The sequence below is a fragment of the Fragaria vesca genome, linkage group LG7 (genome assembly GCF_000184155.1).
Source record: "Fragaria vesca subsp. vesca linkage group LG7, FraVesHawaii_1.0, whole genome shotgun sequence".
In the NCBI taxonomy this organism is placed as follows: domain Eukaryota; kingdom Viridiplantae; phylum Streptophyta; class Magnoliopsida; order Rosales; family Rosaceae; genus Fragaria; species Fragaria vesca.
The window spans coordinates 22629233-22654504 of record NC_020497.1 but is presented as its reverse complement, the minus strand read 5'-3'; the positions used below and the strand labels follow the sequence as shown (position 1 = coordinate 22654504).

At 38.8% G+C, this 25272-nt stretch overlaps 5 protein-coding genes across 5 annotated transcripts; all 5 read right to left on the bottom strand.

The window, feature by feature from the left end:
• Positions 1-4410: 4410 nt before the first annotated feature.
• Positions 4411-5178, bottom strand: LOC101293249. The gene has a single exon (XM_004309167.1). The coding sequence runs from the start codon at positions 5176-5178 to the stop codon at positions 4411-4413; it is 768 nt and encodes a 255-aa protein (XP_004309215.1).
• Positions 5179-6914: 1736 nt separating this feature from the next.
• Positions 6915-12003, bottom strand: LOC101292951 (F-box/LRR-repeat protein At3g48880-like). Its single transcript, XM_004309166.1, has 8 exons — positions 11927-12003; positions 11683-11798; positions 11530-11584; positions 10938-11006; positions 10853-10891; positions 10721-10748; positions 8185-9009; positions 6915-7007 (listed from the first exon to the last, which is right to left on the bottom strand). Exons 1-8 carry the CDS (start codon positions 12001-12003, stop codon positions 6915-6917), a joined length of 1302 nt encoding a protein of 433 aa, XP_004309214.1.
• A 1364-nt stretch (positions 12004-13367) lies between these two features.
• LOC101296716 (F-box/LRR-repeat protein At3g48880-like) lies at positions 13368-15361 on the bottom strand. Its single transcript, XM_004308049.1, has 2 exons — positions 14892-15361; positions 13368-14407 (listed from the first exon to the last, which is right to left on the bottom strand). Exons 1-2 carry the CDS (start codon positions 15272-15274, stop codon positions 13840-13842), a joined length of 951 nt encoding a protein of 316 aa, XP_004308097.1. The 5' UTR covers positions 15275-15361; the 3' UTR covers positions 13368-13839.
• Positions 15362-16442: 1081 nt separating this feature from the next.
• Positions 16443-18478, bottom strand: LOC101296431 (F-box/LRR-repeat protein At3g48880-like). Its single transcript, XM_004308048.1, has 3 exons — positions 18306-18478; positions 17330-17737; positions 16443-17177 (listed from the first exon to the last, which is right to left on the bottom strand). Exons 1-3 carry the CDS (start codon positions 18341-18343, stop codon positions 16619-16621), a joined length of 1005 nt encoding a protein of 334 aa, XP_004308096.1. The 5' UTR covers positions 18344-18478; the 3' UTR covers positions 16443-16618.
• Positions 18479-19066: 588 nt separating this feature from the next.
• On the bottom strand, positions 19067-24872 carry LOC101296148 (DNA mismatch repair protein MSH3-like). The gene is made up of 13 exons (XM_004308047.1): positions 23937-24872; positions 23590-23781; positions 23253-23417; positions 22684-22782; positions 22342-22593; positions 21860-22114; positions 21625-21756; positions 21241-21501; positions 21067-21138; positions 20529-20678; positions 19737-20210; positions 19328-19650; positions 19067-19219 (listed from the first exon to the last, which is right to left on the bottom strand). The coding sequence occupies exons 1-13, from the start codon at positions 24870-24872 to the stop codon at positions 19210-19212; spliced, it is 3321 nt and encodes a 1106-aa protein (XP_004308095.1). The 3' UTR covers positions 19067-19209.
• Between the last annotated feature and the right edge of the window lie 400 nt (positions 24873-25272).

Below are 25272 nucleotides of genomic sequence, written 5' to 3'. Positions count from 1 at the left end.
GAGAGAGAGAGAGAGCAAAGGAAAACAAAAATATTACCTTGCTGAGAAGGCCTTGAACCTCCTTAGCAATGGCCTTCTCTTAGGTATTCCTTGCCATCGTTTCAACTTTCTTCTTTCTCTTTGGCTTTCTTTGTTCTGTTCTGTGAGGTGGTGTAGTACAATGTTCATTTATAGTAACCTTCGCGCCTTGCATTGTAAATAATAAAAACAATTCAAAAATATATTACCAAAAATGAAACCCTAAAATACCCTCAATAGCTTTTTCTTCTTCTCTCTTTCTTCTCTCTTCTCTCTCTTCTCTTTCAGCCTTCTCTGAGACTGAGACCGACCTGTTTGTGATGGTGATGGCAATTGGGGGTTCATTTTTATGTGAGAGATAGAGATATAGAGGGAGAGGGAGTGGGAGAGGCACCCTGACATCGGGCAGCGCCAAGGACGAACTTTGACGTCTGGCTGGGGACCACCCTGACCTGACGTCAGAGTCCTCCCATGGAAGAGGAAGAAGAAGAAGAAGAATGGTTTCCATAGACACAGTGAAGCTTAACTGGAAGCCCTAAATTTGATTTATGAATTGGGGGTTTTCATAAATCTGGGTACCACTCGTTGTTTCATGAATCTGGGTACCACTCCTTGTTTCATAATTCTAGATACTACTCGTTGTTGGGAGAAGAGTGAAACTGTGCTTAATTGGTTTGTTTTGCAGGAGATTTCCAAGGGAGGGAGGGAGGGAGAGAGAGACATAACCAACCCCAGAGAAACAAAAACAACATATGTTAATTGAGAATAAACAAGTCAAAACCCATAGAAGGGATCCCTGCTTGAGAAGAAACAAGGATTTTTGGGTTTGAGCATTCATCATCTTAAAACAACAAATTAAACAAGAAAACGATAATCCAAAGGTTGTTCAAACGTACGTACTATATAAACCCATAAAACAATAATCGAAGGACTTTAGTATTGAAATCTACCAAGGACTTCAAACTGATTACTACCATCAACAACAGACTTAACTCTTTCGAAACAAGAGGACCAACAACATTATCTTTAACCAAAAAAACTTCAACTACATGAACAAGTCAGTGAGCCGTGACCTGGTTGGTTAAGGAATCAGTTGACAACTTTGAGGTCATGAGTTCAAACATTATTGACATATGTATGATGTGTGAGTTATTTGATAATAAGTTAGTTTTTAGAAAAGAAAAGAAAAAAACTACATAAACATGTACAAAAGTTCAAACCCAGAAATTAATTAAACAATGTCAAAGAGGGTAGTTTAGTCCTAGACATAACAGCAAAAGGGGTTGTACAACCCATAGATATGAACAAACTAGGAACTTCGACTATATATCTGAACATGAACAAAGGGGCTGGGGATGTCCAACCCCAGAAAAGATGTAGCTATTGTTGGATATGGTAAGAATCATAGGAGTTGGGAGAGAGAAGAAAGAGGTTGTACGTAGATATTCTAAACATTAATACAATATTTACATTCTTAACACTACAAGGGTGTGTGACTCACGCTAACATGCATGGCCTCCATGCCTCGATTTCCTCCTAAGGGCAGTAGAGCCATCTTTTCTAGGTACATAGATTCGTCGGGTTAGGTAAGCTGCTCAATGGGTTATTTTAAGTGGTCATTTCAGTTTGGGGTATAGAGTATTTATAATGTGGTCACATCTTCATTCAGTTTGGTGTTATATATTACTTAATTAACCAGCAAATGTTTTAAGATCTAATAACTATTAAGGAGTGTCAAAACTTGTGTAAAAATTGATGTTTTTTGATCCGAACCCATATAACAATATGCATGTATTAAAAAACCTATGTAACAATATGCATGTTACAACATTTTTTATTAAAAAAAATGACATTTTAAGAAAATCATATAATGTCCTCAATTTTCTATTTGGAATATAGTCATAACTTGGCCAATAATACAAGTGACACGCTAAAGGGCATATAACACAAAACTAAGCAATCCAAAAAATCAAAATTTTCTATTTAGAATATAGTCATAACTTGGCCGATAATACAAATGACACGCTAAAGGGCATATAACACAAAACTAAGCAATCCAGGAAACCGAAACCGAAAAGGCAAAGAAACAAAAACAAAAACTCCAACTCCAAAGCAGATCTTTCTTCCAGTACATGAATTCTAAGCCTAAGAGGCTAAGAACAATAGGAAACTACTTTCTGAAAATATAAAACTCGGCCACTACATTCAGTATCATTCTCATTATCATATGACTAGTCAAAGAGCAAGAAAATCGACCTCATCATCTTGTTTCCATAGCTCTGGTTCATATTTGTACCACTTCATGTACCCTTCGTCTCTTCTGGCCCTTTCGCTCATGATGCACGAACCAAATTCGCATGCAAGTCATAAACTTTTTTAACCTAGAAGCTTTGTCAAAAATCAATGGATCAAGTTCTGAAATGACCTATCTTCTATCTGGTCGATCTAGACCTGGTAGAGGTGGTAGAGCTTCCATCACACGGCAATGTGATATATTTCATGTCAGAAGGTCGCGGGAGATAGGTAACCTACATATATTTCACACAATTACAAACTTTCCATCACGAACATTTTTCATCGGCCTTTATCAGAGCATATGCAGCGGTCTTCTTTCATCATGTCAAAAAGCATGATATCTGCTAAACTGATGGCAAGAAACAATGCAGCGGGGGGAAATTTGAACCAAATGCATGGGTGGGACCCAAGTCCCACCATCAGAAAATCAGAGAGGCAAGCAACATTTGCATGCCGGTGTGATGACTATCAATTGGCAGGACCCATGCACGTGGGCTCCTGCCAACAGCTCTTTCTTTTTTTTATAAATCTGGCGCGTCTAATACACGCACCTTAAAAAAAAAATTAAAAAAGGCCAGACAACTGCAGAGCCGTTGGTCATTCATGGGTTGCCACGTGGCACCCTGTCTGGTGCAACGGCTCTTTCAGCTGCCCAACTGTAAAGTTTTTTTTTTTTTCTTACCCCGAAAATTGTAAAAAAAACCTTAAATTTTTTTCCTATAAATACCTCATTCTTTTCTTTACAATTTGCACCACTTTTCTCTTATCTCCTCTCATCTCCTTCCATCTTCCCTCACAATTCTTTTGAGTGTTCTTTAAAAATGGGTTCTAGTTGGCTTCCCTCCGAAAAGTTACAATTGTGTGTTTCTTAGGTAAAACAATCCACTTACAACATCACCGGCCGATATCAAAACAAAGACAATTTATGGAAGAAAGTTCATGACGATTACGTCAAAAATTAGTGTGGCGATCCCGAAAATCCTCTAGCCGAGCCTCGTACGAAAGTTGCGATCGAATCACATTTTCCGCGCTTGAAGAAATTGCTGAAGAAGTGGCATACATGTCTATACAAATCAAGAAACCGTGCGGCTAGCGGGACGAATTCGGTAGATGAGGTATGCCTAACCGTTTGTCTTTATGGATTAAATTTTTCCATTAATATATTTTTTGTTATTGTTTTGTCATTTTTTCTTCATGTAATTTTTTTTGTTATTTCCATTAACATAGATTAAATTTTCGTATAAATCTAAATTTTGTAATTTTTTTTTGTTTAGGAAACTCAAGCTCAATCATTATATTTCAAGGATGTTAGCAAGAAATTTGACAAGAAAGAATGTTATGAAGCGGTGATAAATCATCCTCATTTCTTGACGGTTATGAGTACTCCTTCTCCGTTTGTGCGGAATTTTCCAATTTCTCCCGAGCTCCATGACACGGATGGGCATGTTGACTTGGATGATGATGAAGGATTCACAACTCCGCCGTCCAACCAAGAGAGACCTCGTCCCTCAAGCCCGGTTAGGCCTATGGGAGTAAAGGCGGCCAAGGAAGCAAAGAAGAAGGGAAAAAAAGGTATGGCGGAGAAAGACGAGAAGTCTTTATCTATTTTTCATAATATGCAATGTAATCAAAAAGCACTTATGGAGGCTAACATGCGAAGAAACGAGAAAACCCTTCGGTTGGCTAGGGAGAGCTTAGAACTTGAGAAACGAAAGGAAGCAAGGTTGGCCCAACGTGATGTTATGGCGGAGTTGCAAGAAGAAACCAAAATTATGACAATGGATACAAGCATCATGACCCCGAAAAGTTTGAAGTGGCACAAAAAGAGGAAATCGGATATCATGGCAAAAATGAATGAGAGTACTAGTGATGATTATTATGTTCCCCTCTTTGATGAAGACTAATTAATATTGTGTTGTTGTTATAATTTCAATTTTATGTTCCTCAATTTCAAGTTATTTTTATATAAAATAATTTTATGTTTTAATACTAGTAATTTTATGTTCCTCAATTTCAATACCAATTAAAAATACAATACCAAATAAAAATTACAATACCAATTAAAATTACAATACCAAATAAAACTCCACAACTTGATTATTGTTGGTTGGCTTCCAATGCCCAATTGTGCTCCACTAAATCATTCTGAAGAATTGTGTGGATATAAGCTGACTCGAGGTGGTCAATACGGTCCCAAAATGCATGTTGGTTTCTTCCATTTCTTTCCACTGGTAAAAAAGGAATTCGAACCCCCTCATAATCTACTGGCCCATCATAAACTCCTGCCGCCAGTGGGTTCAATAGATCTTCTTCTTCTGGCTCGACAAATTCTTCTTCTACAAATTCATCCTCTACAATCATGTTATGCAATATGATGCAAATTATCATTATGTTTCTCAGTGTCGAACTCCTGTGCAACCGAGCTCCATGACGAAGGATTGCCCAACGGGATTGCAAGATGCCGAAACACCTCTCTACATTTTTACGGTATGCTTCTTGTTTCTTTGCAAATAGCTTTTGTGCTTGCGATTCAGGGTTTGGAATAGTTTTTACAAATGTGGAGTACCTAGGATAAATTCCGTCAGCAAGATAATAAACATTGCTATATCTCCTACCGTTTGCGTGAAAAGTCACAGCCGGGCTGTTTCCAGCAATGAGCCCTTCAAAGACTGATGATTGGTCGAGCACGTTAATATCATTTTGAGCTCCTGGCACACCAAAGAAAGCGTGCCATACCCACGTGTCATGCGAGGCCACCGCCTCTAGAATAATAGTGGGACGACCCTTCCGGCCACTGTAAGCCCCATGCCACCCGGTTGGGCAGTTCTTCCACTCCCAATGCATGTAGTCAATGCTTCCGATCATACCTGGAAATCCCCGCTGATCAGCCCTAGCAAGAAGCCTTTAGAGGTCAGCCTTTGTTGGAGCCCGGAGATACTGCGGACCAAAAATACCTACCACCTGTTGGCAAAACTTCTTCATGCACTCTAGTGTTGTTGATTCCCCCATCCTGCATATCTCAGCACACTGATCAGCAGCTGTGCCGTACGCCAACATTCGGAGGGCACCTGTCATCTTCTGTTGGGGCAGCAACCCTAGTTTTCCAGTTGGCGTCTGCTTTTTTATGCCAATAAGGGTCATGGTTACAGAGAGCCGTCATGATGCGGTTGAACAAATGGGTGTGCATTCGGTACCTCCGACGAAATTCTTCCTCCCTAAAGATCGGACGCTTGATGAAGTAATCTGCCATGAGACTTGTTCCCCCAGCTACCCTATGTCTGGGGTGATTAGGAGAGCGACCAGGACGCGAACCGCGTCCTTGTGGTTCATCTGAAGTATCAAGATGTACCATCATCATGGTCACGTTAGTCATCATGGCATCCATCGTCTCAGCGTCCTCTTGACTATGTTGTTGCCTCTACTTCAACAATTTACGAAAAAAACTCATCGTAATGATGAGGAAATGTGGCGAAGTAATTGAAGAAATGTGTTTTTGAAGATTTGTAACTGAGTTGTGAAGATTGTGTGAGTAGAGAGGGTGATAAAGCTTATTTATGGTCAATTTCAGATGCCAAGAACTTGAAGATCATGTTACGTGTCGAATCGTCATTTGTCGAAAATCCTATCGAAAATCCAATGACATTGTTTGGCCGACAAACACACACGTGTCACTTTTTGGTTGATCGGAAATCCTATAACATTATTTGGGTGATCACAACATCTGACAATGCCACGTGTCGTTATATGATTGATTAATTATCATATATGAAATCCAAAAAATAAAAGATTAAATCGATGAATAGTGATTGCTAAATTGACGGAGTTGTACTGCTGCATAAAAACAAGCCCAGAAAAGCAATTTACAGTGAATAATAATTGATGGTTTGATGGAGTTGATGGGTGCATATGCCCTCATTAGAGGTTTTATTCGAAACAAACTATAAAGTTCGAAGAAACAAGTAAAGAAATTTGCAATGAGTGTTTAGAATGATTGAAGTATATTTGATACGAATAATTGACTAGTCAAACCAGAAAACATTTGAAATAGAATAACATTGATTAGAAAAATCAACTACAATTTCTTGGACGACAATATTATTGTTAGACGTTTGATCGGGAAAGTTGTCATGTGTAATCAACTCACTTTACCTACCTTATTTTGGTCACACCCACCGATCTCTATCACCATCCTGACGATCGAGCAGGGTGACCGCGGGCATGATTTTATACCACCTCATGATGGCCTCGTCTTCTCTTGCCCTTTTGCACATGAGGCACGACTGAGGTTTCCTGCACGTTATGAATCTCCTTAATTAACCTAGAAGCCTTGCCAAAAATATATTGATCAAGTTTTATAATGCAGTGTGATTCAGAACTACGTACCAAGCCTGCTGGTAATTTATCTAATATGGTGATCAAATCCTGCCTGCTTCAACAGATGCGAGCACCGGAGGCTCAAAACTCTCAGTTTCGGAACACTATGTAACTAGTATGAAAGCAAAGAATTTTCCAACTTCCCATCAATTTCAAATCGGTGAAGTTCTTGCAGTTGGTTGAAATCTCACTCATGAGGAAGTTTAACTCGTTCTTATCAATGTCACCTATTGTAAGGAACTCGAGGTGTTTCCATGAAGCAATGGCGTTGCGGATTCCGGCCATGCTAGCTTAATTAAGTTGAAGACTCTTTTCCAGAGCTGCAATTAAATGGTGTTCAAGGTCGAACAAACAACCTTAACGAAGCAAGGTTAACCCAAGAGAGGACTGGTCGCATGACAAGCATCTATAGCATGTAATATATCTACTCACGGTACTCACCCCCTATACATCAAGTTCTACTTCTTCATATCATGATCTCTATCTGATATTTCTACAACATCTGCTTATACCGATCAATTTGAAAGCAGGTAAATCATAAAGGCGATCAGAATAGTTCAGACTTATTATATATATAGGCAATAAACAAATCTAGCAAAGAAGATAAATTAAACAAGGTTGAAATTATAGGATGTAAAACTAGCTCCCTTCTGGGCAGAGAGAGAGACTGTAATCAGCTCCATGTTCATGGAGGACGAGCTGGTTTTGTCATAACCAACTCGAGCAGCCTAAATTTATAGAAAACAAATATGAGGATAGAAAATATGTCAATCTGAACCAGCAGGGGCCGTTGAAGGTTTAATAGAGATAGAGATAAAGAGTTGACGGGTACCGGAAATGGGATGGAGTACAAGTAAGCTAGGGTTTGAAATTAGGGCAGAGGGAAAGAAGAGAAATGAGGTTAGCTGTGCTCGATCGTGTGGTTCTGAAATGCTGATAGGGGCCAAATCAAACGAGTGTGATAGATGATTCCACTTCGTATCTACCATCTCTATATATAGCCGTAGTATATATTGATAATTGACTTTGTGGGATATCGCCTAATCCTTTTCAGTAAATTATTTAAAATAAAAAATAAAATCTGTGGATATATGCCTTCGATTTCTTATTTTATGATATATAACCAGTGCACTTATATAATAGGTGTTTCGCTTTTACACCAAACACCAAAGCTCGAGTTTTATGAAAACCTTTGTAGTAAGTAGTAACCATGCATGCACTAGGCCTTTTGGGAAAATCAAATAGTGTCCCCAATTTTCTATTATTAATTAAAAGACTATGAAATCCAGAAAATTAACCAAAATTAACCGAAATGGCAAAGAAAACAAAAATAAACTCCAACTCCAAAGCAGATATATCTTCCGGTACTTGAATTCTAAGCCTAAGAGGCTAAGAACATCAATCGGAAACTTATTTGTGAAAACATAGAACGAGATTCTACTACGTTCAGTACCATTTTCATTATCATATGACTAGTCAAAGAGCAAGGGAATCGACCTCATCTTGTTTCCATAGCTCTGGTTCATATTTGTACCACTTCATGTACCCCTCGTCGTTTCTGGCCCTATCGCACATGATGCACCAACCATCAAATGGCATGCAAGTCATAAACTTTTTCAACTTTTTCAACCTAGAAACTTTTTCAAGAATCAATGGATCAAGTTCTGAAAGGACCCTTCTTCCATCTGGTCGATCTGGACGTAGAGCTTCCATCACACGGCAATGTGATATATTAAGAACTTCCAGATCACAAAAACGATCCAATATAGCAGTCAAATGCTCCTGTAAGACATTCGAGCATCGGAGGCTCAAAACTTTCAGCTTTAGACTAGCATTCACTATTGAAGTTATCTGAGAGTCAGAAGCTGTCATCAACTTCAGCTCTCTGAAATTCTTGCAGTTGTTTGAAATCTCGTGGATGAGATATGAAAAGATCCCGTCGCTAATGTACTCTATTGTGAGGGACTCAAGGTCTTTCCAACAAGCAATGGCCATGCGGATTCCATCTTTATCTATTCTGTTCCATGCCGGCATCACCAGTCTTTTCAGCTTCGGGGATCTTTCAGCAGCGTAAGTGAAGAGATCATTAGGCAGGTACAAGTTGGGATGCAAAATCAAGCGGGTTGTGCACCCCTTGCTATGACTTGTTGCACTCTTCAGAAAGCAATTCAATATCAAATCCGACTTTTCAGTAACATAAACATAGGGATGGCCACGGGTGTCGATGAAATTAGATTTCATGGAGGATAAGTCAATTGTATGCCAAAGCTGGGGATCAGTGAGAAGCAAACGCCATGCAGTACAAACGGCACCGCAATGAACCTGAGAAATTAGAGAAGTCATACCAGAGGTGTCATTGAAATCAGACTCAACTAGAACCTTCTGCAGTATGTCACTAGGCAGGCGTTCCCATCTTCTCTTACTTAAATGGGAGTCATCTTCTTCTTCATTCATTCTTCGTTTTCTCTTTTGGCTAAAATCTTCCACTACTCTTCAAACTAAGCGATCCTATAATCCTGCAATCACAAATTGAGATGTCATTTTAGACCCTCATATATACATAATTTGTTTTAATGGAAACTCTTCTCAAGTAATTGGGAGATCCCTTCTCCTCTAGGAGTTGGGAGACCCTTCTCCTCTAGGAATTGGGAGACCCTTCTCCTCTAGGAATTGGGAGACTCAGCTCTAGCTAGGTCAGACTCTAAGGATTGGGAATGGCAGTTCTGAACCAAATTTTCTTCGTTATAGACAATAGTGAAGAGTAATATTCAATGAAATAGTTTTTAAAGTGTTTAGGAATACCACAAACAACTTTACAAACCTCATTGCACATGAGAAAGATATTTGACTTGTATTATGTTAGGGCTGTGACTCGGTTTGTATGGTGCGGTTAATTGGTCTGAACAGCTAGACCACCGAACTAATCAGTTGGTTTACCAGATATCAGACATCGAACACTACGTACCATGCATACCAGTCTCGGATTTTGCTTAAACAAAACCCATTTCTTAAATTATAAAAATAGAGACAATAAAATCCACAAACGTTGTGAGAAGAATAAAAATGAAGAATTGATGATTTGTACATGAATGGTCACGTTTTGCATTCTAAACTTGAAAAATAGGAATATTTCTCTTTTGGAAAACTTGAAGGAATTAACTGTCTGAATCCATCACTTCAATTTTCATCAAAACATATGTCATCCTTGTTGAAGTTTCCTTTAACAATTTTTATTAGTTTCCAAATATTTTAATCCGTAATAAATTCTCTGAACCATCATACATTCTTCTAAATAAACATAAGACTTGAGGTAAGCCACACTAGCCACCCATTTCAAAAAGATAAAAATGCAATAAACACTACCAAATAATGAACATAGCAATTAATGAAATCCTAATTGTAGGAGTTGTGGATTCCATCATTTCAGAATTTCTCTTGAATCTATACTATGTCATGTAAACGCAACACTATAGTCATGCAATTCATCAATAAGATCCTCAACTTATCAAGGTACTCTTACACTAAATCTTTAATCGATCTGTGATATAATTATACAATCAATCCATATTCTTTATAATTAAATTCAGTTTACCCCATTGTGGTTTAGAGGTGAATTCATGTTAATCTCCAAACTTTCAATTTCATCAGATTACCCCCCGAGCTTTTGTTTTTCTGGTAATTTAGCTTCTCAACCCCCAAAACGTCATCAAATTTCAACGTCCCAATTGGACGGAGCATGAGTGATAGGAGACAACAAACAGAAAAACAAGAGCTCGAATGGTAATCTGATGAAATTGAAAGTTTAAGGACTAACATGAATTCACATCTAAACCATAATGGGTTAAACTGAATTTAATTCTATTCTTTAACAAAACAAATCACATTGGATAAAGAAAGACGATGATAGTGAAATATAATCTACGCAAGAGAGAGCTAGGCATAGCATGAGAAAGGAGAGAAATTGAACCTTGAGAAGATGTTGAAAAACACTAAAGCAAACGAATAGCACGCATAAGAGAGAACTGTGCAATACCATTGACATAGAGCCATCCATTCTGAACCTGCAAAGGAGTTGAAGGAAAATTAATGTCCAGTTGAATGAACCTGATGCATTTTTACAAATTTTCCAGTGTGCAAGTAAAAGAAAAATATCAAACCCATGTACCCAAGAAAGAATATGATTTCATCATCTTCTGGAAACAGCCTAATAACATTAACTATGAAATGTTAAATGTCAATAAATAGTATACCTCAACCAAGTCTCCAGCTTTTGCAACAATCCTCTTTGTGAAAACAATCTGTTCCAAGTCTCCAAGTTCCTGCAGGAAAACCAGTAACAGAAATGAGTATTTCTGGCCAAGATATTTGAGTAAGAAATACATCATACTCCAAGAGACTTGAGCTAGTGTATGCTAAATGAACTAACCTGTGTTGGATCTCGAAATGTTACAATATCATGCAAAGCAGGGGTTCTGACGAATAATGAGGCCTGCTATAGGTTACCGGGTTACCACAGTGTCAATCAAAACTATGAGTAGAAATGGTAGTTCTTCGTAGATTAACAATTTCAAATAAACAAATATATCAAAGACATGAAAAGTTGTAAAATACAGTCTATTATTTGATGAAAAAAAGGCATGGGGGAAATAGAGGTTCTGGTGTCTAGTATTACAATTTAACTATCATTCAGACTTGAGCTAAAACCAGGGACTGAATCCCAAAGCTCTTTAACAAAGATTGAACATTTTTAATAACGTCAAGGGTACAGGACTATTGGTTTTCACTAAGAAATGCCAATTGAATTGATTATTGCAGCAATCGTGTCTATTATAATATATATACAAACTACCACTAAAAGCATCAATCAATATCTTTAATCGATTAGAGACGAGGAAAACTATAAACATGGGTTGAAGATCAATCACCCAGAATAACTCATAAATACACAATGCACAAATATATGTCATGAGTTGAAGAGTAGGTGAAGATACTAACCTGGAATTCTTGGAGCCGATATCTGAAATAAAAACCTAGACAAATCCCTCCTCTTCTCCTTTCTCCTATCCTCTTCCTCTCCTCGATCCTTGTCGAAATCTCTGGAATTGCTCTCTCTGAAAATGAAATAGGTTTCAAGATCAAAAGCTTTAATCGATTACAGAAATTAAAAAAACATGGAGCGAATTAAGAAACGATGGAGCTTCGAGAGAGATCGAGAGAGAATTCAAGAAATTGCTCAAACCCAAAATCGATAGGCTTCCTCCGCTGCTGCCCTTCTCTCTCACCTTTTCTATCTCTCTCACCGTTATTTACGAACATCGCAACACAGCCGGCCGGAAACCCGAATCGCTGGTAGCTAAAAGGCAAACCCGTACCGTGATTCAGTGGGTATTTTTGATCGCAGAGAAACACAGAGAAAAGGAGGGCAAAAGCCAGATTTTGTTACAAAAAGAACGAAAAGACTAACCTGATCAACAGCTTTCGAGAGAGATCGAGAGAGTTGAAGAGTCGAGATAGCCTTCCTCCAAGAAGGTCCTAGAAAAAGTGAGGAAGAGAGAAGAAAACGCCCAAGCCCGAGCGAGAGACCACGGAGAGAAGAAAAAGCCCAAGCCCAATTGACACTGTTCACGGAACAGTAAGGCGGCGCGAGGCCGCATAATATCTAGTTAAAAGTTAAATAATGAGGCAGTAAGTGAAATTGAAGCTTCCACAATCTGATGGTTTTTGGTGTTACTGGGGTAGTGTGGAGGTCGGCAGAAGGTGTTGGGGTCGTATTATTATAGGGTTATAACATGTCTATGTCTAGATAAAGATGTACGTGGTGTCAAAATTAATTTATTAGTTCGTATGACATTCCTGATTGGTTTTATTAATTTAATTTTCACTCGTCGAGTGATATTATTGGTGTTGCCACCATATAGCAATGACACGTGGGTAGTATAAGACCATAAAATAATTACTCGCATGATTTTGATTTCTTGTAACTGTATATCTCATTTCATAGAGTCTATATATTTTTGTCAAAAACCGGCTAGCTTCTGGAAGAATACAAATTTACCGACTACTTTTATTTGCCCACCAAAGTGCTCACCTTTTTAGTCTAGTGACACATGTCTCTTCAAATGATTTAATTATATTCTTGATAATAAAATGGACATGTGTCAATAAATTAAAAGAGTAGACACTTTGATAGGTAAATAAGGATGGTCAGTAAATTTGTATCCGTTACATTAGATAAAGATGTCTCAATTTCGTTAGGATGGTTACGGATTTGATATATCTTAGGTTTTCGGTGGCCAAAAATTCACTCCTAATTTGTGTAGTGACAACACCCAAAACAAGTAAAGCATTTTTGATATGTCAAACGACATTTACATGGAACTTTTTCAAGAGTTTTTGCATAGATCAGTGGAAAAGTAGTTACAACCCCAAGAAAGCTAATCAGCTAGAGCTTCTACTCTTAACCTCCTCAGAGCAAGTCCAACAGCTTTCTTATATTTTTTATATAATAGGGAAACAAAATTCAAAATCTCTAAAAATTTTGTATACCAAATCTAACAGTTTCCCTATTTTAAAGATTCAAATATTTATTACAACAACAATCCTCATTTATTATAATATAATAATAAATATAAAAATATAAAAGTTTATTTTTTAGAATAAATTATGTTTTCTTTTTTATCTTTAAGCTTTGAAGAATGTGTAACATTCAATTCTTCTTTCCCTAAATATTTTTAGAGAATCTGTAAATATAGGGAAACAAAGTTTCTCTTTCATCTCTTTCCCTATTTTAGGGAATGAGATAGGGAAACTGTTGGAGTGGAAAATGATCCCATATTCCCCAAAATAAAGAAATTCAAAGAATTTAAGGAATTTGTTGGACGTGCTCTCATAACTATCCAATTTGGCGACACTTGAGTTGATTGTTGGGTTGCTAAGAGCTAGGAGTCACGGAGTTCAGTCGAGGAAAATGACGGTGGCTTCGATAACCTTCAATATATGCCATACTTCATAATCTCCGGCTTTATTCACATCATCACCATGATATATATCTCCTCCAACTTTCTCTAACCACTGTAATCTCCATAAATTAAATATCCCGATTTGATACAGAACTTATTTTTGGAGTTACAAGCATAACACACTCGAATAGAATCAAAGAGCAAGAGTGTTCACCTCATCTTGTTTCCAGAGCCCTTCTTCATATTTATACCATTTCATAATCCCCCCATCGTTTCTGGCCCTTTGGCACATGATGCACCGGTCTATTTGCGTGCACGTTATGAATCTCTCTAACCGAGAAGCCTTCTCAAGAATAACTTCATCAAGCTCCTCAACAATTTGGAGAGGCTGATTACGCCGCGGGGGTTCAATCAGAAGCACACAATGTGCTATATTGAGGACTTCTAGCTGTGGTAACCCGTCCAATATAGTGATCAAAGCTTCCCTAACCAGCTGCGAACACCGCAGGCTCATGACCTTGAGATTAGGAAGATAAGTACCAACTAATGTTGAAGCGAATCTGACGTCGAAACGACCCATGATCTTTAGCTCCCTGAAGTTACTGCAGTGATTGGAGATCACCTCCATTAGGTACGGGGGATACATTATGCCCGGCACTGTCAGCGATTCGAGTTCTTGCCAATTCCGAATTGCCTGGCAGATTCCAGTCTTCTTTATTCTGTCCCCGGTTGGCATCACTAGTCGTTTTAGATTCGGGCACCTACAACCAATTAATCACAATTTGTCATCTCAATCTCATCTAATGAAACTCATCAATATAGTTGTTCAAATGGCTCGAAGAGTAACAATGTATATCCAAAATCATAGTAAATAGAACATACAACAATCAGTCACCAACACTTTGAACATGTTCAAATCGACGATCATAGTATTTGTCATCTCAATCTCGATCATCTAACGAAACTCATCAACATATTTGTTCTAATTGCTCGAAGAGTAACAATGTATCCAAAATCATCGTAGATAGAACATATAACAATCCGTCACTAACACTTTGAACATGTACATATCGAAAATCACACACTGCGATCTATCCGAAATTGCAATGAACAGAACGTTTAACAAATTTTTAACTACACTCTTAAGTCTTAACATTTCCATTTTCCACAACCAACACCGAAACCAACAAGCAAACAACCAAGCAAGATCAACTAACCAAAATCAAAAACAGAAACCCGACATACCTTTCAGCAGTGAACGTCAGCTGGTCGTCACTGATATACAACTCGGGGTTTAAAACCAAAGTGGTAATGTTACCTCTGCTAAGACTCAACGAGACCTTCAAAACCCGGCTCAATGTCTCGTCGGACCGGCTATCCACATAGACGTAAGGCTCCTGATGGATCTTGATGAAGTTGGATTTCAACCAAGACAAATCTAGAACATCCCAGAGCTGAGGATCACATAGAATCGAACGCCAAGCAATACAAACGGCGCTGCAACGAACCTGAGCAATAGCTGAGGTTGCATCACTGATGTAGTCGAAAGAACCGAAAATCTTACGTAGTATGTCGGAGTTGAGATCATCCCATCTTCTTAAGGTGAGAAGGGAATCACCCTCTTCCATATTTGGTTGTTGTTGTGGAGGTTTGAGGTGGGCGATCCGACACAGAGTGGTGGTTGAAAATCTGGAAGGATGACAATGGAAACTGGGTGATGTGGTTTTGCCAAGTCAATCTGATTTTTATAAGACAAAAGGAGAAACAACAATAATCCCTTGGGAAAAGCTGACAGGCAAATCAGCCAATGGGGGGGTAAAGATTGATGCTTTCCTTTTTTTTTTCTTTTTTTTCCTTTGGAACAAAAGGTAAAGCCCAAAATTCCCAAAATAAGTAACCAAGATCTTGTGTCTATTTGCTACTTTTACTAACAGGAAAAACAAAATTATCCAGAGTCCGAAAAAGAATAGTTGGATTTCATTCAAATAATGTTATCGTAATTTGTAATTTAACAGTTTCTATTTTATATTAATTTTAGACACATGAAATCGACTTTTCTTCTTCTTCTTCCTTATGCTGGTCATGACTAGGTGGTACTTTCATTGTTGTCTCGTTAAATAACTTTGGTCGAATGGAAAAGGAGTGAGGCACCTTTCACATTTAAAAAGTAACATGCATGAGCCAAACCAACCCTAATTCTTCGTCAAAATGTTTTTCAGATCATGAGTTCGTTCAGTTCTATGATGTATTAAAAGTCATGATTTGGCCTTTTAGATAATCAAACTTCTAGTAGGAAAATAAAGACTTGCGTTATTAGCCGAAAAACTATGTGTAATGTTGGGCAATGGGTAGTTCACAATCAAACTTACTAAAAAGAATCTTGAGAAATAAGTGAACCTAAACCCTAATTTAATCAGATATATTGAAGAGTTGGACCTTTCTTGCAGTATAGACTAACAGATCAGCACTAACATAAACCTGTGATGCAAATAGATTCAATAGTCTTCAGATCTCCTATTAACATGAACAAAAGGCAGTAACGAGGTTCAAATGAAAGATCGGATTTCATGGAATCATGGTTGAAGCAAATCAAGGTGTAACCTAAAGCCGAGGGTTACTGAGAACCAAATGCGAAGTACTGCAAACAGCACTAGAATGAAGCAGCGCAAGCCCTGACGTCTCAGGTTTACTATGAATAAGTGTTATATTGGGTCTTTACTCATTTCTACTTTGAAAGAATGCAATCCTTCCTGGTTTCATATAATGCGGACATTTTTGGGTAGAGAAAGAGAGCTTAGATTATACAACAGTTATTAACGCAGAAATTATTCAGTAACACAGCATCAGGCATTTTATATGTCCATGGAAGTAAGTTTTATTGTGTCATACAGCAATACAATCACGAAAAGGCAAAGATTACACAAGATATAGCTTCTAAACAACTACATTACAGTTTTGTTCTCAGGCTCTGATCAATGAGCAAGGGAGCTCACCTCATCCTCTTGCCATAGCCCTTCTTCATACTTGTACCACCTCAAGATCCCCTCGTCAGTTTTCGTCCTTTGGCACATCACGCAGGTGTCTTGCATGCACGTCAAAAACCTGCGTAGTCGGGACGCCTTCTCAAGGATAAAAGGATCAATCTCTCTTAAAACCCTTTTAGTTACAGGTGGTGGAGTGACGTCGACAAGAAGGCAATGTGATATATTCAGAACTTCAAGGTGCGGCAGGCCCTCCAAGATCATGATAAGAGCCTCCCTTAGGAGCATTGAGCACCTGAGGCTTAAAACCTTCAGATTAGGAAGATATGCAACTAGAGTTGAAGCAAAGAAGATATCACAAGGACCCATGATCTTTAGTTCTTTGAAGTTCTTGCAGTTCTTTGCGATCTCGTCTATGAAGTATGGGGGATTCGCTATGCTAGGCATTGTCAAGGATTCAAGCTCCTTCCAGCAGGAAATGGCCTTGCAGATTCCTGTCTTCTTAATTCTGTTCCAAGCTGGCAAAACTAGTCGTTTCAGCTTTGGGGACCTGCAATTAAGGGAAATACTCACATTTTAATGCAAGATCTTAGATTAACTTTGATGCTGAGCTACTACAGATTTCCAAACTAAACATGAAATGAGGTGAGATGAAACTAAAAGAGGGGTAAAAACATTGCAATAGACGGATTGATGAGTTACCTTTCAGCAGTATAAGTCAACTGATCATCGCTCACATACAAATTGAAATGGAAGATCAAGGTCGTAATGTTTCCCCGGCTGAGACTCATTGAAATCTTCAAGAGACGAGTCAACAGCTTATCAGATCGGCCATCCACATAAACATACGGCTCCAACGGAATTTTAATGAAATTAGATTTCATCATCGACAAATCCAGCGTCATCCATAGCAGAGGATCACAGCACGCCAAACGCCAACCACTACACACATGAGCTATCCCGGAAGTTAACTCAAACACATCAAAAGACTGAAAAATCTTCACCAAAATATCCGTATCCAGATCCTCCCATCTTCTCGTAGGAGACGCACTGTCCTCCATTTCACCAGATCTCCTTAGTTCCCCAAACAACCTTACTCCATCGCAATGTCTGCACCAACAAATCAACTCTATCAATCATAAAATGCCAATTCGCTACTATTTAACACACTATAACAACACCGATTCGCAAGTAGCTCAACTCCTTATTTACAAGGATCGAACTGCGACTTAGTTCAAAATTTAGCTGTCTACACATTCTAATAAGAACAATCACACAACTAATTCAATTTTCTACCTCTAATCAATCAGACTGAAGATTATCAAAACAAAACCACAAGCCAAGAACAATTGTACTATCACAGATTCTACAGAGCGCAACGCATTATCAAACTTCTGGCTAAAAAAACGAAAAAAAATTCCATGACCGGAGCAAAGAGATCAAACTTCGAATCACTCTACAGTACTAGATCTCGAAAAATCCAAATCCAATTCAGAGTATAAACAATTCAAAGTCAACAAGATCCAATTCTCTCAAGAATTCTAAATCAGAACAATCAGATCTCTACCTACCGATCTCGAATCCGCGATTCTTGAAAATTGACAGAAACAGAAAATGAAGCGGAGCAGTCTAGAGAGAGAAAGCTAGAGAGAGAAGGAAAGAAGGAAGGAAGGATTACTTGTCCGTCCGGGTTCTGGTGGAGGGTTTATCAGTCATCTGCTTCGGTTGTTGAGAGAAGGCTCAGCCCTGCAACTCTGCAACTCCAAAAATAATGTAAGAAATGAAGTAAGGGTTAGTCTCATATTCTCCTCTTTCTTTCTTTTTTGGTTTCGGTTAAGAATAACCGATCAGAAGACGGAAATTACCGAAAAGGGGCTTTGGTTTCTAGAGGCTGACTGGGTGACTGCTGCCACACCTCTCGTAGCTAACCCTGTACCAGTCACGTGATTGTTTCTCCGTAACGGGGTTGTTAGCTCGGGTTGCTATTTTTGGGTCTGGAATATCCAAAAACGACCTGCCAGGCTGCCGGTTTGTGTTTATGACCTGATTCAAATAATCTGGTGACACTTTTGGATGACGTGGGAGGCAAGATGGTTTCACAAAAGAGACTGGATTCAGTGTTTAAGGTAGTAGTTGGGGACAAATCACAGTGAATAGACCACAACGACATGTGTGTTTCAAGAAGCAAATATGATTGTTATGCGTTTCGAGAAGCAAATATAGTTGTCTTCGAAAAGTAAATATGGTTGTTATGTGTTTCGAGAAACAAATATAATTATTATGTGTTTCGAGAAGCAAATATTAGTTGTGTTTTCGATAATAGGCTTAGTGTAGTTAACGTGTGTGATATTCTAACAGTTTAGTATTAGTTCTAATAGGTATGTGAAAAAAAATGTCAAATTTTAATCATCGGGAACAATTTTGGTAATGAGGAAAGAATAAGAAAATTAGATAGGACTTGATTGCTTGCCAAAACCACTGGTTGATTCATGATTTACAAAATATGGCGATGGAAACGTTATCTACAAAATCGATGAGGTTCATCGTACTAAATCCGTCTCCATGTTGCAGTATTAGGATGACTATTTCAACCTGTAAAATATACAGACAATACATACAAATATAATCAGTTTATACTGTAGTGCCTGATAAACTACCAATTAAGTGAAATCAACCACAAGTATAAACGTTCGAATTTACCTGCTGACTAATTCTTGTGCAATGCTTCTTGCATGGTTCAAATAACGAATGTTTTCTGTAAGGTCATCACTAGATATTGCAGTTTTCAGATTTAGAAAGAATTTGTTGTATTCGCTGCCATATATATCCTCTTTAATCTGATTCTCCCCTGCATAAGCGTTACCAGTAGTTCCCAGCATTTCCTCTTCCACTTCTTCCTTTTGATCCATTGTCGGTGATCTTAGTAAACTCTTGTTGCCATATCTATCACTTTCTCGCCTTCTTACTACTGCTTCCAACCTATCAGCCATGAAAGTGGCTCGCCTGATGCAAGAGGATGGTAACTGCACAACAAAGAGTACCCAACTTAAACCATAGCATCAAGTGATATAGCATCCATCACGGGAAAGAGAAAGAGAGAGATGGATACCTGAGCAAGCTCTGCAACCTTGAAACCAAAACTCCTCTCTGAAACACCAGGCACAAGTTTATACAAGTACGTGACATCTTCATTTTCAGATGTCATGTCCACTGTTCCTCTATCTCGGTCTGAAGTTAGGTAAGAAACATGGTAAGCCCCCACTGAGCCTGGGAATTCAGTTCTGATAGAAGCGATTTTAGGATAGTGCGTGACAAAGAGGACCATGCATCTTTTCTGCTGTAACAAATGATGTAATGTAGCGTAAGCAATAGCCACACCATCATGTGTGCTGGTGCCTCTCCCAAGCTCATCGATGATAACCAGCGAGCGTGATGTGCAATTGTGGAGTATGTGTGATGCCTCACTTAGTTCTTCAAGAAAGGTGCTTCTCCCTTGTTGGATACTGTCAGAAGCACCCATTCGAGTGTATATGCCATCTAACACATGCAGTCTTGCCAGTGATGCTGGTACAAACGAACCAACCTAAAAGAATCAGAACAAGCTCACAACAATTAGAGATTCATTCTATTACAAGATAAGCAGAAAAAAGGGTGGGAAAAATAAAAAGGAGAAATACTTGATCGATATGTCTACCTTCAGACAATTATAACTGGAGTATCCATTGAAGAGCATTATGCAAAAAGATGCATGTATATACAAAGAAGGAGAGGACCAGCTAGTCATAGCATATCAATTAATAACATATAAATATATACTAATAGCATATGTGTAACAGCCTAAACAAATCCCCTTGTATCACAAAAACCTAACAAGTTACATCGGTGGAGCTCCTAGTCTTACCTGTGCCATAATAGCAATGAGGGCAACTTGACGAATGTAACAACTCTTTCCACCCATGTTCGGCCCAGTAATAATCTGACAATACTCTCTGTCAGCATGTAAATCTGTGTCATTTGGAACAAAGTTGTCCTGTAATGTCGTCTCTAAAACCTGGTCACAAAAGTTGCAACTATCAAAGAGAAGACCACAATGACGATACAATATATTCCGATATTAGTACAACAACAAAGGACAACTTCAAATGAGCCAACACATTTGATATATGCAACCATTTTACAGAAATCATGACTCTTCGGTTTTAGTGATTACTTCAGAAACCAATCGTCTCAGTTAAAATCACCAAAACAAAATTGAATTGCAATCTCTAGGTTGTAACCTATTGTTTCTCAATGTCAGTTGAAGTATTAAGATTACATTTACCAAATAATAGATGTCTTTGCTCAGCGTGCAATTTGTAAAATCAGTAATGACAGTTAAAAGCAATTGTAATAGCTAGCTATGTTCTTAAACCAAATGAGCATTATACAGGTATCAGTACCGGGTGACGTCCAGAACAGATATGTATCTGAACAGGTTCATCATCATATACGAACACTGGACGAACATAGTTCTGCAAACAATTAAGTTTAAAGGATTATACTTATTGGACATCAAAGAAAGTTGCAGAATGAAGCATGCATTTCAATTAACTCCGCAGAAGATGGTACTATACCTTATTTCTTGAAAGCACAGCAAGTGAATGTAGACAATCTAAACTGGCCAGTGCCTGAATAGCAGCTTGAAACTCAGCATAATATTTACTGAATCCACTTAGAAAGCTATCCCACGCAGCACGACAGGCAATAGTGAGTTCTTCTTTTGCAAGGGCCAGATGATCTAAAGCAGTCAAGACATCAGGTGGGTGATACCGGACTGTTTTTTTTGTGCTATTAATCTTAACCCAATTTGAAGGTACCTTGACATCTACAGCCAACTGCATGCAATATCATGTTATATAAATTATATTAGATATGTGCCAACTAATCAGACTTGCACATTGAGTGTTCATAACTTCATATGTGTATGAATATTCTCAGAATGGAGTTCAACTAACTACCTCTATCAAGTGTGTTGTTCCAGACACACTCATGAATTCCAACTTGCGCATTCCAAGCTGTTTGCGGTATAACCCAATGAGAGAATTCAATTTCTCATTTGCCAATTGAACCTCCTTTCTTGCTTTAGCAACCTATACAAATAAACGACAGAGTATAAGGTAAATGAAATAAAAGGAAGCAGAGATTAGCCAAGGTTAAGTGTGACAATCAGAGTGTAACACTTCTAACTCAAACCTCAGGAAATTGGCCATCAGAAATGGTGATTAGGTTCTGTAGATCTTGTTGGTCAGCTGCCTCTTTATTAAGTGTAGACAAAAGTTTTGCAGCATTTCCAATTATACTGGACGATGAAGCAGTCAATATCAGCTTCCTCAACAGCTCAGAGCACACTGCCTTTCCGCCCAAAGTTTTTCCACTTCCCTCTTCGTCAATTTGAAGTTGCTGAAGTTGTTTTCCGGCATGTAAAATAGCTTGAATAACTGCAATAAACTGTACAATCCCATTATTGAAAACTCAACCAGAGAATATATCACCAGACATTGACTTATAGGAACTTTCTCTTTTCACTAGCATGTTTATTGAGTGATTTGTCTATTCATTACATATATATCTCTAAATAATTAAATAGTATGTACGACACAGTCAATTTACCCAGAAGACATCAAATTGATGGTTCAAAAACAGTATAACAAGTTAGATAAGAATTCCTGTATCACCTCAGATGGAGTGGCAGTCCGATGAAAGATTCTTGTTATCCCGCGCTGAATATCAGGTGACCTTCCCAGAGTTGTAAGAACTGAAGAAAGTATATAATTGAACTCTGGTCTCAAAATTGTTACGTGAGAATCTTCTGCATCATCCCCTTCAATAATCGGACAAGCCTTCGAAGACCCCATGGATTCTGCAATCTCAGAAACAGCATCAAGACGAGCAGAAATCATGTTTCTATCACATAAAGGGTGTGTTACCTGTACCATGCAACATAACTATCAACTACTGAATAAATGAAATACTAAAATATCATGAGAACCAATATACAATTTGCATGATCGCCATACCCAGTGTCTAAGAAGCCTTGAACCATGTATGGTAAGAGTGTGATTCATACACTGCAGCAAGGAGCCAGACTCAGACCCATCATTGTTGTTCTTTAATACCTAAAGACATTGGGCATGTTTATCTAGTGTCAAAATAAGGTATCAACAATAAATTTAAGAAGATAAAAAACTATTGCAACTTTCAGAATATAGGAAAAGCATCATTCATATATCGTGGCTATTGCATTACAACAAACAAGACAGGCTCCAAATTTGGGAATTCTTCTCCTTCTGACAGCCAGGAAGCAGCATGTTATAGTGTCCATGAAATTGTTCATTTCTACTTTCTTTTCACAAATCTTGATCAACTAATCAACTTTAACACAGACTGTTAAAATATATGACACAGATTTCCAACTGCAACTTAGGGCATATTGCAATAAGTATGAGCATAAAAGCAAATTCCATAACTAATTCAGAAAAGGGGCAACTGGTTATCATCCTAATTTATCAGTTGTGTACAAACTGTACATATATGGTTTCTTGAAAACTCAAAATTGATTACTCAAAAGTCAAAATATTAAATATACCTCCAATTGTTGAAGTGCATTGGCTGAGAGAGTCATTTCCACGTTGCTTGAGAATGGCCTGAAAGAAGCTCCTAGGTGAAGGACCCTTTCTAAACCAAATTGTTTCAGATGACGGATAGTTAGGGCCAGTGCTTGCACTGCCAAATTTGGCATCTTCATGATTCCCTTCAAAAAGGGGACAAACAAAAGAGTCAAGAAAAGGCAGTTACAAGAAGGCAACATACTAGTATGGTGTATGGACCTACAGTCGAAGGTGAACCCACTGACTAATGGTAATATACCAGCAAAGACACAAACAAAGGACTCTTAATGACATAATTTGTCACAAATAGAATACCTCAACTCCAAGACGATGATTACCCTTTCCTATAACCTCTGAATTTATCTCAGTTTGGTCGCCTAACTTATCTTCATCCATGTTTTCATATAAAGACATCACTTCAGCCAAAGCACCACCATCTTTGAAGCAATCTCGCGAGACACGCTCCACACGGACATTTGAAGCAGGTCCAGCAAAAGCCAGTAACATCTAATGAAAATACTCAGACACCTATCAGTCAAACTCGGCAATGCAAGCAATAAAGAGACAATGCGAGCTTAGATAACCACACATTTCACCTAACTCAGTAATAGACTAACTAACAAGGTAACATTTCTATGGCAAAATGACGAAATTCAATATACCTTCTCGGTTTGCTTTGAAAGCGGCTCCCCAAGAAGCAACTCAGCAGGAGACAAGCTCAAAACAAAAGCCTCAAGCCCGCTCCTCATAAAATCATCACGAAACTCTCCATAAACAACATCTCCAGTCGAAATCTCCACCGCCACAATCCCAATCCTCACCTCACTCTCCAAATTTCCCACATTTCCACTCTCATCCACAACACAACTTAAATAGCTACTCTCCCCACCACACCCCTCCTCCCCTCCCCCCACACCCTCCGCCGCCTCCAGCGTCGCCTTCGTATACAACGCCGACAGCCCCCTCCCAAACGGGCCGCCCCGGTTGGCCCCATGGGCCTTGATCGCCGCCGTCTCGGTCTGCTTCACCACGCCAACCTTATACCCGGCGCTCACCAGCCTCCTGACGTGGACATTCAGCCGGAAAGTGGGAACACTCGCTGTTAAGAAGCTATGATCCATGTGAGCATAAATCCCCAAATTTCTCGCCGCGATTTCCGCGTCTTCTCCGAAAAACCGGTATTTATAACCAACCTCCACCATAAGAAGCACATCGGGGTAGCGCTTCTTCAGGTCCACGACTTGGAGCTCTAACGGCGTTAGCTTAGGGTTTGACGGCGGAGGAGGCTGGGGGATGGAGGTGGAGGGTTCGAGAAGCTTCTGGAGGAATTTCTGGTGGAGAGAGGGATTGGGTGTGGTGGGTATAGGGTTGTGGGTGTGGGGGGAGAGCTTGGGGCGTTTTGGGGAGGAGGTGAGGTGGGAGGAGAGGAGGCGCTTGGAGGGGGAGAAGGCGACGGTGGCGGTGATTTTGGGCGGTGGGGTTGGTGGTGGTGGGTCGTTAGGGTTTAAGGGTGCAGAAGAAGAGGGGAAAGAAGGGTTTTGGGGTTTGGATTTTGGGGCGAAGAAGCGGGAGATGACTTGCTGCTTTTGCTTTTTCATTGTGGAATTTGCAGAGGTGACTTTTGGGGTTTTGGGAGTGATGAGAGTGATGAAGAAGGTGGGGCGGTTCGGTTTGATTTGGCGCGCTCGGTTCAGGTCGTATCAGATTGGAGAAGAAACATGTCGTAGAATGGTTTTTTTTTTTTGAGAATGAACATGTCGTATAATTGTTTTTTTTTTTTAAAAGAGAAATAAATTACATTAAAAAGCCTTTAGGACAACCAACATTTAGAATGTCAAATAATAAAGGTCTCGAAGCCTCACGAGGAACCCTATCAATCCAATACAGAGATGAATTACAAGAATGCCCAAGATTAGCTATGACATCGACAACAAAATTCGCCTCCTTAAAAATAATGTGTAAAAGTAATGGAATCAAAACTAGTAGCTAATGTTCTGA